Source organism: Periplaneta americana, chromosome 13, assembly GCF_040183065.1.
Source record: "Periplaneta americana isolate PAMFEO1 chromosome 13, P.americana_PAMFEO1_priV1, whole genome shotgun sequence".
NCBI lineage: Eukaryota > Metazoa > Arthropoda > Insecta > Blattodea > Blattidae > Periplaneta > Periplaneta americana.
Window position 1 is genome coordinate 100,651,412 of NC_091129.1, and position 14,027 is coordinate 100,665,438.

General features: G+C 34.7%; 1 protein-coding gene across 1 annotated transcript in view; it reads right to left on the reverse strand.

Moving 5' to 3' along the window:
• The window catches only part of LOC138712165 (UPAR/Ly6 domain-containing protein crok-like), a 44,278-nt gene extending 30,797 nt beyond the window's left edge, over positions 1-13,481 (reverse strand). The window contains exon 1 of the mRNA XM_069843648.1: positions 13,282-13,481. Coding sequence (XP_069699749.1) covers positions 13,282-13,336 — 55 coding nt within the window. The 5' untranslated portion in view covers positions 13,337-13,481. The remainder of the gene's footprint in view (positions 1-13,281) is intronic.
• Positions 13,482-14,027: the final 546 nt, after the last annotated feature.

Below are 14,027 nucleotides of genomic sequence, written 5' to 3' on the forward strand. Positions count from 1 at the left end.
AATCATCCTGGGAAGGATTTGAAATGTTGATAGAGAAAGGGTATTCGGTGAGATGAGTTCTGAGAATTCTCCATGGCGTTACTTCATATTCGCTTTATAGCTGTGGAAAATCTCGGGAAATAGTTCAACTTGGTAATCAACCCAGAACAACCCACGCCTGAGAACAACCTCGGAGCACTAGTCAATTAAGAATACACAACATCACAGCAAAGCCAGTCCTTAAATACGGGAGTGAAACCTGTATACTCAATCAGAGAAATTGCCATAAGCTAACAGCAGCACAGATGAGATTCCTGAGATCCTTACTGGATGTCACTCGGAAAGACAGGATACGAAATACAGATATACAAGAAAAACTGCATGTAGAAAGTATAACTGAAGAAATAAAGGGGCAAATCGCAATATAGCGAACGTAGAAGCTCCGCCCACGACCCATTCCACTTTTCCCCTACTAGCTGAACAGACACTCTACGTGATAGGCGAGTGTTGTTCGAATGCACATTCCATGTGGGTGGGGATAACTTCCCCTACTGGCGTTCGCGATATTGCGATTTATCCAAATAAAGAAATATCAACAGGATTGACTACAGCATCTCTCAAGAATGCCAGACGCCAAATTACCCAAAATTGCTTTAAATTACAAACCCCATGGTCGACGAGACATAGGAAGGCGTAGACCACGTTGAATCCAACAAGATCATCTAGAACTTCACGGGAACAGGTCATAATAAGCCTAAATCCAGAATTTCGATAAGAAGAAGAAATTATTTCATATCATTTACAAATATGAGCTAACAACGTGTACTGTGGTTAACTCTACGAATGGTATGAAAAGATCTTTGCGACTCGTATTTTGTTTTGTAATATGACAATGTAAATACGATAGGCAGAACCACCTTGTGGACGACAGATCAACAAATAAAACATGATAGATTGCATACATGTAAATAATAAATGTAAATAGTCAATGTAAGTAATAAATGAAAATGTAATTTGTTCAATGTTGGTGACCGTCATTTCGTACGTTGTCGTTTGTAAATTATATGAAAATAATATGAAAATGTAAATAATTAATGTAGATAATATTGAAACCAACAAACGATAGCGGTAGACAAATTTAAGCTGATATCACTTTAAACAACAACAAGTACAAAATTTCAATTATCTGGGTTGTGAAATATCTTATCAAAATGGAAAAGATGTGAACAAGAAAATTACCAAATTTACACAAATTCCAGGAATAATAAACAATACATTAAAAGCTAAATTAGTACAAAAATCTAAAAGAATAAAAATATACAATACACTAGCATTACCCTCCCTTTTACACGGAAGCGAGATTTGGATATTAAAGAAAAAAGACATGAACAGAATCAAAGTAACGGAAATGAAATTTTTCAGGAGGACAGCAGGATATACCTACTCTTTTAGACCGAAAAAGGAATGAAGAAATTTTAGAACAATTAGAAGTAGAGTCAGTAGAAGAAAAAATTAGCAGATACAAATTCAATTGGCTAGATCATGTAAGAAAATGGAAAATTCAAGAATTCCAAAAATTATGATGCAGTATAAACTTAGAGGACATCGTCGACCAGAAAGACCTTTTAGAAGACTGCTAGATGGGGCCGAAACATGTCTACAGAGGCCTAATTCGTGAAGGATGATGATGATGATGATGATCTCTTTAATCTGACGAGTGATATCAACAAGACACCACTTATGAGACAACGAGACCAGGAGAGAAATGAGGTAGGGTGGCAAGTTCCTTTCCTCCTCCATTGCATACATCGCCTACTAGCTACATATTACACTAATCAGGCTATAGAACTATGGTAAAGTACTAATTTTTTGTCAACAGATAGCAGCAAAAGTTAGTGTCCTGTAAAGAACAGAATGAATGAGAATTTATGAGTACAAAACCTCAGTTTCACTGATTTTGTCAGTTAGAACCTTGTCAACCAAGCTAGCGATGTTGAGGCATGTACCTGACAACATGGGGAGACGAGCAAGAATATGTCTCCAGGAGAAGGAGGAGGGACACTTGCAGCACATTTTGTAACTATAAGTTATTTTCCCAGAGTTAATCTATGGCCAGATGGTTGAGGAATCCTAAAGAGAATATAAGATTCTAAATAAAAAACCCATAAAGAATAAATTGTAAACGTTGAATAATTGTAACACTTCTCTTAATGATAGGTATTATAAATATCTAGCCTATTAAGATATTACTTTGAGATAAAATGCGATTTATAACAACACATTCTGGCAGCCTTCTAATGCTATGTTTCACCAAGAGCAGTAATTTATTTTCCTGCTGAGGGAAATTGCGTAACATCTGTGTGACAGTGACTCACATTTCAATTAGAAAAACAACGTGAAAATAGCTGCCAGATGACAGGAACATGACAACCTCGTTATGAAGCCCTTGTTTACGACTGAATGGCTTACGTAAGCCATTCCAGACAACCACATCGACGCACCTGGAACACGCATGCGTCTTTTCATACCCATTAAATAAGAAGCTCTTCTAAACCATCCTCAAAGAACTTTAATAAATCTGAAACTATATATCATACATTTTCTTGCTGAGTTTCAACTGTTGGAAAACATCCTCAAGAGACTCACTCTTTCCCTGTGGGAGGGAAGATATATATCTTTTCTCCACAGGGAATCGAACTCAGGTTTGCTGTATTTATAGCCATAATCGTTATTACTTGAGCTGAAGCTAGAGGCTAGGACTCCTACTTATTTTCTAAAGTCAAATTATCTTTGCTATACATACGTGAAATGCAAACATTTTTATTTTATGAACTACAATAAATTATAATAAGTCCTTAGGTATATTATCTTAAAACTGGACAGCGTACGGTTGTCTTGAAATGGTTTCCTTAATTTCTTTATTGTATGGGAAATAATTCGGAACGAAATAATACATTCCTTATATACAAAATAATATTAGATCCACTAGAATGGGTTTTGTCTTTTAAAAATCATCGTTAAAAATTACTCTGACTTCACTCGTGGTACTATGGAAACAGAAGTGTAAGTAGTTTTCTAAACGGTCCTCTCCCTCTGTTCTGTGATTTTTAATGTGCTTTAAATATTGGACATATTCATGGCATGTTACGGGGATACCTTTACCTTACCTTTTATGGGTTATGTACCTTTGAAATGGCCACCCCGAAGTCCCGATCTGACATCCTGTGATAATGCGTTATGGGAAAACATCAAGCAGAAAGTCGCTCAGAATCGTTATTAGACAACTGAGGAACTCAAAGACGCTGTTAGGAATGCATTTGCTTCCGTCACTCCAGCAATGCTGCGCAAAATTTCACACCGCTCCTGGAGACGAATAATACTGTACCAAGAAAATAACAGTGTGCACACAGACCCCCTGGAGTAAATGGTGGCTGTCGTATTTACCTGTCTCATTTTATTTTTATTTTATTGGGTTATTTTACGACGCTTTACCAACATCTAGGTTATTTAGCGTCTGAATGAAATGAAGGTGATAATGTCGGTGAAATGAGTCCGGGGTCCAGCACCGAAAGTTACCTAGCATTTGTTCGTATTGGGTTGAGGGAAAACCCCGGAAAAAAACCTCAACCAAGTAACTTGCCCCGACCGGGATTCGAACCCGGGCCACCTGGTTTCGCGGCCAGACGCTCTGACCGTTACTCCACAGGTGTGGATCTGTCTCATCGTACACATCCTGTTGAAAGAACACTTCGCACAGATTTCTACAATATAAAGGGAGAGGTAACGGGATGACGAGCGATACTCGAAGCGCAGCAAGAATGACGAGCCGAGATTCGAAAGACAAATGCAGCGAACATAGCGAGCGAGAGCGGTAGTTAGTTTTGTTCATCTCTAAGAACTACTTACGTCTTCATAGGACAAAATGTACAGGCATGTTAAAAACGTAATTTCTCTACATTTTCATGAAAGTTTAATACTCCTATCAGATATTGGAGATCAAAATTACAGCAGTATCACTGATGAGTCCACGGGAATTTCTGTTAATAAACTTCTGGGGTTAATGATACAGTATTTTAATGTTAGTTTGAAAAGAATTGTCTATTCAATAATCCTGGATTCTTCACCCACTACGTCAGCTACTGCGGCAGAAGAAGTGTCTGGCAACCATTTCTCAATTTAGTTGGTTATGTCGTACTTTCTGAAACATCTACTGTTTAAATATTCTATTTTCTAGACCTTGTTTACACATTTTCATTTACTCTGCGGCATTTTACTCTGTTTAGTGACTTTAAAGTATAGGCTGTTGGCAACACTGGTTAAAAAGTCACAATTTACACATTTATACCGAACTAGCAAAACTGCAACGGGTAATCAACAAAGAGCGAATAATGAATACTGAATTTTTTAAATGTTAATATCCTCCTCCCCTGGAGAAAATTTTCAATTCACAACCTGGAGATAACATGATTTCGATAGAAAATGATTTATGAACTAGTGAAATAGGAGGAAATGGAAGAATGTAGTCATGACGCCCTGGCTGTTTACGGAAAACAGTAGTTATTCATTAAGTTAAATTTATAGGCCTAATGTGCAGTGACATCCCTTATAAACCCATTAGACGCAACTGCGCTTAGGCCCAAGCGACGGATATAAATGGTGAATATGATAGCTATTTTACCACCGGGAAACGAAAAACACAAGAAATAAAAACTGATCTCTAGATAAATGTTCCAGATGACCAAGCATGCGTCAGAATTATGCAGGGGACAAATTCATCTTTTATGACTTTTCAGAACTTCATTTTCATGCCATGCACGTTTTGTTTGTTTCTGTTAGAGAATTTTAAATGAGAGATGTATGAATATGGAAACATTACTCCAGCTCATAGCTCTGAATTTGCGCAAGGCATTCTTCATTTGTTTTACGATGGTATCCATGATGTAGTTGCTGGGGCGCCAGTTATGACACCGCCTACGGGATTAACGATGTGCATAAAGCAGCGCGAATGTGGGTTAAATGACAAGAAAAAATGCCTAGAAAGTTAGCCAGAACGGAAAACAGACTGGTTCATAGAAAACCCTCACTAGCACTTCAGTAATTACTGTGTCAAGTATACTATTAGAGTTATTTTTGTTAGAAATTTTATCCTTGGCAGGATTTCTTCGTTTATTATTACCACGTTTACGCGTAAAAATGATAATAAAACTATACGATGCGTAAAATACGTGTAAAATTGCGTAAATTGTCATAAATGTAAAAAATGTAATAAATTCAAAACTTGTAATAATATATTAAATAAACAAAGAGTTAAATTGTTACTCCAGTTTCCAGACTACCAGCATACATTACTTGCAGCAATTCATTCGAACACTTCATATTAAGTCTTCATTTCTTCTGTCCTTTGAAACGGTAAGCCGACACCACATATTGTTTCCGTGTGTTGCTTAGCTACTCGCTGAGCTGATACAGATCCCACACTTTACTAGTCATCAGAGGCTGCCGACTGTTTTATAATTTTGTCATTGTGTTTCCCATTGTTTCCACCGGCATTTTTTGTCTTTATTTTTATTTTTTTGCCGAACTCCTTATATCGTTATGGCAATGGATAGTGTCTTTATGCATAATTCTGACTTCATTTCTTTTCCTTTATCCGCTACCGAAGAAGTCCTCTTCACAGAGGTCAATATTAAAAGAGAGAACACAAAATTTGTTTTCCTTTTGTAAACTCTCTGTGGACACTCTTCCACAGGCGGCGCCTGTGCATTTATTATGCATTTCTATATTGTTCGTGATCATATTGTGATCTGATAGTCTAGAAATTTTGAAAGGATGGAATGACATAATCAACTTCAGTTCATAGCATAGTTCCAAAGCGTTCAGTAAGAGTCAATGATCAGTGATTTCGAAGTTACTAAGATCCTGCATTAAAAATAAAAGTTTAAGACCACATTAGATTTAGATAGGTTTTAGAATGATAAATAGTATCAGATTATTAAAGTATGAAATAGATGAAGTGATAAGAAAAAATAATGGACACGGAAGGACACAGCGTTCAATAAAGGAAGATAAGTACTTGAGTCGTCCACTAAATTTAGAAATTATGTAAGTAGTGTTAGAACAGGAGTGTTGGAAAGCAGAACCAAACGATTGAGTGACAATAAATTACATCATATACTTACTTTCAAATGGCTTTTAAGAAACCCGCAGGTTCATTGCCGCTCTCACATAAGCCCGCCATCGGTCCCCATCCTATGCAAGATTAATCTACTCTCTATCATCATATCGCACCTCCCTCAAATCCATTTTAATATTATCCTCCCATCTACGTCTCGGCCTCCCCAAAGGTATTTTTCCCTCCGGTCTCCCAACTAACACTCTATATGCATTTCTGGATTCGCCCATACGTGCTATACATGCCCTGCCCATCTCAAACGTCTGGATTTAATGTTCCTAATTATGTCAGGTGAAGAATACAATGCGTGCAGTTCTGTGCTGTGTAACTTTTTTCATTCACCTGTAACTTCATCCCTCTTAGCTCCAAATATTTTCCTAAGAACTTTATTCTCAAACACCCTTAATCTCTGTTCCTCTCTCAAAGTGAGAGTCCAAGTTTCACAACCATACAGAACAACCGGTAATGTAGGCCTAACTGTTTTATAAATTCTAACTTTCAGATTTTTTGACAGCAGACTAGATGACAAAAGCTTCTCAACCGAATAATAACAGGTATTTCCCATATTTATCCGGAGTTAAATTTTCTCCCTGATGCCATTTATATTTGTTACTGTTGCTCCAAGATATTTGAATTTTTCCATCTCTTCGAAAGAGAAATCTCTAATTTTTATGTTTCCATTTCGTACAATATTCTGGTCACGAGACATAATCATATACTTTGTCTTTTCGGGATTTACTTCCAAACCTATCGCTTTACTTGCTTCAAGTAAAACTTCCGTGTTTTCCCTAATCGTTTGTGGATTTTCTCCTAACATATTCACGCCATCCGCACAGACAAGAAGCTGATGTAACCCGTTCAATTCCAAACCCTGTCTGTTATCCTGAACTTTCCTAATGGCATATTCTAGAGCAAAGTAAAAAAGTAGAGGTGATAGTGCATCTCCTTGCTTTAGCCCGCAGTGAATTGGAAAAGCATCAGATAGAAACTGGTCTTTACAGCTGTACGTTTCACTGAGACACATTTTAATTAATCGAAATAGTTTCTTGGTAATACCAAATTCAATAAGAATATTATATATAACTTCTCTCTTAACCAAGTCATATACCTTTTTTTAAATCTATGAATAACTGATGTATTGTAGTCTTATGCTTCCATTTTTTCTCCAATATCTGTCGAATACAAAACATCTGATCAATAGTTGATCTATTACGCCTAAAACCGCGTTGATGATCCCCAATAATTTCATCTACGTACGGAGTTATTCTTCTCAAAAGAATATTGGACAAAATTTTGTACGACGTCAACAAAAGTGATATTCCTCGAAAGTTACTACAGTTAGTCTTATCTCCTTCTTAAAAATAGGTACAATTACGGACTCCTTCCATTGTTCTGGTACAATTTCCTTTTATATCATATATTACTAGAAATACGATATATCCTAAATGGCTATACTTAGAGTAATGAAACGTAGCACTCATATTCACAATAGGTCTGTGCATGAAATGCTGCACTGATTTAAATATATGATTATTATTAAGAAAGCTGTGATTTTTCTGTGTCAGGCAGTGAAGTTGAAAAGTCGAAAGAAAATCTAATGTTCAATTTTTTTTTACTAATGAAATATATTGACCAGGAAAAAGAAAACAATGCACCGTATCATTATAGGGAGTCTTAGTTTCATTTTAAACTTGTAGGAAATTTATTATCTTTATGTGAGGCCCAGATAAATGTTTACTAAAAATAAACATCATTTTAAATACTTTTTTCCTGGATATATTTTTGAATATAAAAATTAACCAAAAATATTGCACATGTATTTTAACAATATCTATTGATATCCTTCCTTAAGGGGATTCAATAATAACTTAAAACGTTGTTTATAAAGTGTAAATTAAAGTTAAGGTGACATGTATTTATTTAGCCTGACGAGTTACTCCCTTGGTTTGAATTGTAAATTATTTAAAAATAGCTTGTAAGAGGATCTTAAAAGGGTGTAATTGTTTGTTTAAGGTTGTAATTGTTTATCTTATTTGAACTGTTGTATCAGTGAAGCGTGGTGAGTCAGTGAAGTTATGGTTTACAGTGCAGTGAATAGTTCCGATCAGTGATAATTTATAGTGTCAATGAAACGTGTTCTATAGTGTCAGTGAAATGTGTTATATTATAATGTTAGTGATATGTGTTCAAAATTGTCAGTGAAATGTGTCATAGTGCCAGTACAGTGAGTGAAATGAGAGTAAAGTGAAAGATTATTATCAGTACCGATGTGAAACTTATGTAGGGCCTAAATAAATGTAGGTTGTAATGTAAAATTAGGTTCACTTATTAATTAGGTTATTTTATGTATTATTAATAATTGTAACTTTTGTGTATAATTGTATTGTGTATTCTAATTACATTGTGTATATAATTGTATTGTGTATCTAATTGTATTGTGTATTGTATAATTGTATTGTGTATTGTAATTTTATTGTGTATTGTTTGTACCACTGTCACCGGGTGCTTGCCCACTTGCAGTGTAAATAAATAAATACATACATACATGTAAAAATGTAAAAAGAAAAAAAATATATGACGAAAATTGTAGAAATTACAAAACTCTGTAGCGCGTCGCCTTGAGGAGTAAAATATGAGAATGAGAAACAAATAAAAGAATGGTTGAAGAATAAATAAAACAAAGAACGGCTGAACGAATGAATGACTTTACGAGAGAATGAATTAATTTATAAATGACCGAATAGATAACGTAGATAACCAAGTGAGTTATTGAATGAATGAATGAATGAATGAATACATAAACAATAAAACTGAACAAGAACTGTCGAGTGACTAACTGAATGAAGGTAGCCTATGCGTGGATAGAAGAAAATGGAGAGACAAAAGATGGAAGGAAGAAAAAATAAGAGGACTGAAATGATGACAGGAAAGAATAGGTAGGAGACGAGAAGAGAGAACAGTAGCAGTTCCTTGTACCGCGGGGAGTGGGACGTGGTCAAGATCGATACCACTCCCTTTGTTAGGAAGTTGAGAGCTGGTGCGTGTGGCTTACACTAATTATTCCCCATGTCCACGGTAACAGAGGACGCTGGGGTGGAACACAAATCCTCTTAAATAATGTATGTGAATAAAATTCCTTCGGCACTCAGATGCAAGATTAGGTAACACTGTTTACTTAACGTACCTCAGTAGCGAAATACTGCCCGCAACTACCAAACGTAATCTATCACACCATACCGATACATGTACGAACTTCTAATTACGGTACACAGGGTGAGAATTTCATTATCGGCATTATCGTTAGGAACCGTATATTCATACAAATGAAATACAGATGTCGACCGCAATTAAATGAAGCACCTTAAGACGCACAGCTTAATGTTGCAGCGTCTGACGAATATTCTGTCTTCCAGAAATTTTCTCGAGACGGAAAAATTGGTAATTTGAAGGCGCCAAGTCTGAGCTGTAAGAAGATTGGCGAAGTGTACGGAATAACGTTTTGTACAATAAAATCACATTGCCTTTAAGAATGTAGTCGTTTCGCTTTCAAGTTTTTTAATGTTTCCGTGAATTGAATATAATTATTCATTCGATATTATAATGAAATATTCTGATCCCTAGTGGAATATCTTCCAGAAATTTTCTCGAGACGGAAAAGCTGGCAGTTTGAAGGCGCCAAGTCTGAGCTGTGAGAACATTGACGAAGTGTATGGAATAACGTTTCGTACAATAAAATCACATTGCCTTTAAGAATATAGTCGTTTCGCTTTCAATTTGTTTAATGCTTCCGTGAATTGAATATAATTATTCATTCGATATTTCTAGTATGTTATTTTACGACGCTGTATAAATATCTTAGGTTATTCACCGTCTGAATGAGATGAAGGTGATAATGCCGGTGAAATGAGTCCGGAGTCCAGCATCGATAGTTACCCAGCATTTGCTCATATTGGGTTGAGGGAAAACCCCGGAAAAAACCTCAACCAGGTAACTTGCCCTATCCGGAAATCGAACCCGGGCCACTTGGTTTCGCGGCCAGACGCGCTAATCGTTACTCCACAGATGTGGACTTCATTCGATATTATAATGGTATTAAAATGAACAATTGTTGGAAAAAATACGCCAGCTTTGGAGAGTATGTGCAGAAATAATTTATGTTCACTGATTTGAAAATCCTATTATTAAAAATTTTGTAGTAAAATAAAATTCGAAATTCGAATTTTCGAATTGTGCATAAAGAAATCAATGAATATAAATTGCTTCTGTACAAATCTCCGAATCTAACATACTTTTTCTAATAATTATTGGTCAGTTTTTCCTCGTAACCACTTAAGCGTCATTTAATCCATAAATAATTATTTAATGCACGGAAACATTAAACAAAATAAAATCATATGACGATATTCTTGGAAGTAATGCGATTTTGTCATTCGAAACGTTATTCCGTGCATTAAGTCATTCTTCTCACAGCCCAGACTTGGCACTTTCAGACTGCTAACCTTCGTGTACGAGAAACTAGGAGTTTGATATCTGCGATGATTTGATGTTTACCTTAGTTAAATGTTTCTTTATCTTAGCTCGATTGGTTTCTCATTGTATGTGTACACAAAATGTGATGGCTCCTGAATTATTTTTAGTTTTGTCTAACCCTAGTAAAACTTACCTTTTATTGCATACAAGTTGCCTTTAAATAAATATTTTGTTATTGTTATGGTATTTTGTATATGAGTACTATTCCTGTTGTTCACCGACTTATACACACAGGTACTCGAATAAAGTAGAACTAAACACACAGCACCGGAGCGTGCGGAAAGATTGCTGAACTGCAGTTGACTGTTGACTCGCAACATGCTCTCCGTACGAAGGGAAGCTAGTATGATCGATGTACACATAACTTATATTCAAAGTAACCAAACGCAGGACTCTATTAATAATAGTAATTCTTTGTTAAGTGATACTTGTAGTTGTTTAGTGAATTTAGTATTCGTGTAATCTCATGTTTCATGTAACTTGTTTCAATTGTCTTTATGTGATTTTGTGTGACATATGTATAACAGTTTGTAAATAAGCTATCCATTAATGTACTTCGTTTATATTTAATTACAAATTATTTATTATTATTATTATTATTATTATTATTATTATTACAATAATAATAATTAGCATCATCATGAAGCCTTAAGTTTTGACACAATCCAAAAGTAAAAATAAAGTAAAAACCGAAAATGTACAAGAGTTTTAGGGTTACTGTTAGCAGTTTATGGTGATGATCAAGCGCCTTGCATTTTTTGTCGTGAGCGGTATATAAAATTGTTGTTCTCTGTAGTATTTTCAGATATAATGTTCTTAGTATTCTATAAAATATATTCAGTGTGCTTTTTTGTAACACTTTTCAGAATACCAATCCTTTTGGTGCGTTATACGTGACATTTTTATACAGTCAAATATATATCCTCCTCAGTCCTGAGAGTATAGTATACTATACATACTTCATACATGATTATGATATAAGATGTATGTGCAGAGACCCGAAGTATAGTAGGCCCTATAATATACCTGCATTTGTGCTCAAACTGTAATCTGCAGAATTTTTTCAGCACTTTTCCTCGTATTAGTGATTTTTTTTAAGTTTAGAATTAATAAAAATAAATAAAACAACAAATATCTCAACATTCAGGAAGATAAGTCCGTGGGATCTAGATTTCAGCATTTCTTATATAGAATATAAACTTTTCCTTACTAAAATATTGAAGATAGTTTATTTAAAATTTAAAATAATATTGCTATTTATTACGTACCCTGTAGTTTTATATTTCACTTGTCGTATTATCTGTATTTATTTTTTATGTGTTTTTAATTTTTTATTTGTGCTTATATCTCTTTCTTGTATTTATATCTCTATTTATTTTTTTTTCGTGTTTTTTTTTTATTTTTATGGCAAGAGTAACTATAATTTTGTGCTGCCTGCTGTAATTGGGGCTTTGCCCTGTTTTAGAGAAGGACATAAATAAATAAATAAATAAATAAATAAATAAATAAATAAATAAATAAATAAATAAATAAATAAATAAATGTAAATAAATAAATAATTACTTCAGCATTTTTCAGCGTACTTCTCTATCATATTTATATTGGAGTAACTTCATCATTTATTTCCAAATTTTAATCTCATGTCGAATTTTGATGTTTGTTTGACTATTATTATTATTATTATTATTATTATTATTATTATTATTATAGTCATTGTCCGTGCGCAAGATGGCCTATAATTTTCATGGATCTCGAGAAAACGTTATTTTTATGGTTTCTGGGTACCAGTACATGTTTTGAATTCTAGTACTTTTTATAGATAATTTCTGCAATAATAATAATAATAATAATAATAATAATAATAATAATAATAATAATAATAATAGTAATAATAATAACTGTTGAAAGAATGTTAAGCTACCAAGAATAATAGTCTAAAATTAAGTTCATCGAAGAACTTCAGTTACAACTCTTGGATTACTTTGTTCTTTGATTATAAAATAAATAGTATTTAAATATAAGAATTTTATGCACTACTGGAAAACATTTTTGTATAAAAAATGGAAGTTGAGGGAAGAATTTCCGTACATTTTATTAGAAAAATTTGGTAATCTTAAAGAGATTTATGTGCTACTAATGTTGCAGATATTTTTTTTTTTTTAATTTCCACCGAATACCTCATAATAGTAATTATTATGTATTCATAAAGAATTTTGGGATTGTTTCCCCTGAACCTAAAAAAAGACTTGTCACTGAAATATTTTTGAGTTGATAATATTGAGAAAAAAAGAGTGCTGTAGCCTGATATATTTTCTTCTTCTCGACATCAACTTATTGTTGTTCTTCGCTCAATTCAAATCGAATAGACGGATTAATTATCTCAGCTGAAGATTGCACCTGTTGATGTTAATAATGTCTGTCCTTCGCGTTTGAAATATCTAAATTTAACACAAATGATTTCCCAACCGACTATACAGAACATTAGAATTTGTATTTACGAAAGACACTTATTTCTTTTCGTTCTCAGTATAACTAAGTAATCCGAATTTAATGCACTCCTGTGTCCCTGCGTAGATAAAGAAACACACAATAGCTCTTACCTGTTTTAATGGCAGTGGCGGACAAGGTGACTATCACGGAGTACACGAACAACATTACAGGCGGATAACTGCGTTATAAAGTGAACCCAATAGTCGGTAGCGTCGCCCGGCGTCGTATTGTATCGATGCTGCGCCGAATGATCACTCAAGCCGTGGACAGATGAATGGAAAGAGGCTGCAATGGAGCAGCACATCCATCTAGTTAGGCAGGTACAGTAGGTATGACTTCATCTTTGTCCCACAATCTCCTCGACCCTTTCCATATAAAACAGAGATTTAGAGCGAAATCAGCATATGGGGGTGAGAACATAAAGTCTCTCTAAAGGAGATGTTCCACGTCAGTCATTAAAATCGCGGGTTGCAGTATGAATTTTTAAAGCTTGCTGTAGAGTACGTAACACGATTCAAAACTCCGGGGCTGTTACACATATACAAAAAAAAATAGTCCACACCTGTGGAGCAACGGTCAGCACGTCTGGCCGCGAAACCAGGTGGCCTGGGTTCGAATCCCGGTTGGGGCAAGTTACCTGGTTGAGGTTTTTTCCGGGGTTTTCCCTCAACCAAATACGAACAAATGCTGCGTAACTTTCGGTGCTTGACCTCGGACTCATTTCACCGTCATTATCACCTTCATTTCATTCAGACGCTAAATAATCTGAGATGTTGATACAGCGTCGTAAAATAACCTAATAAATAAAAATAAATACAACAAAATACAGTTGAACGTGGGTTATACGTAACACAGT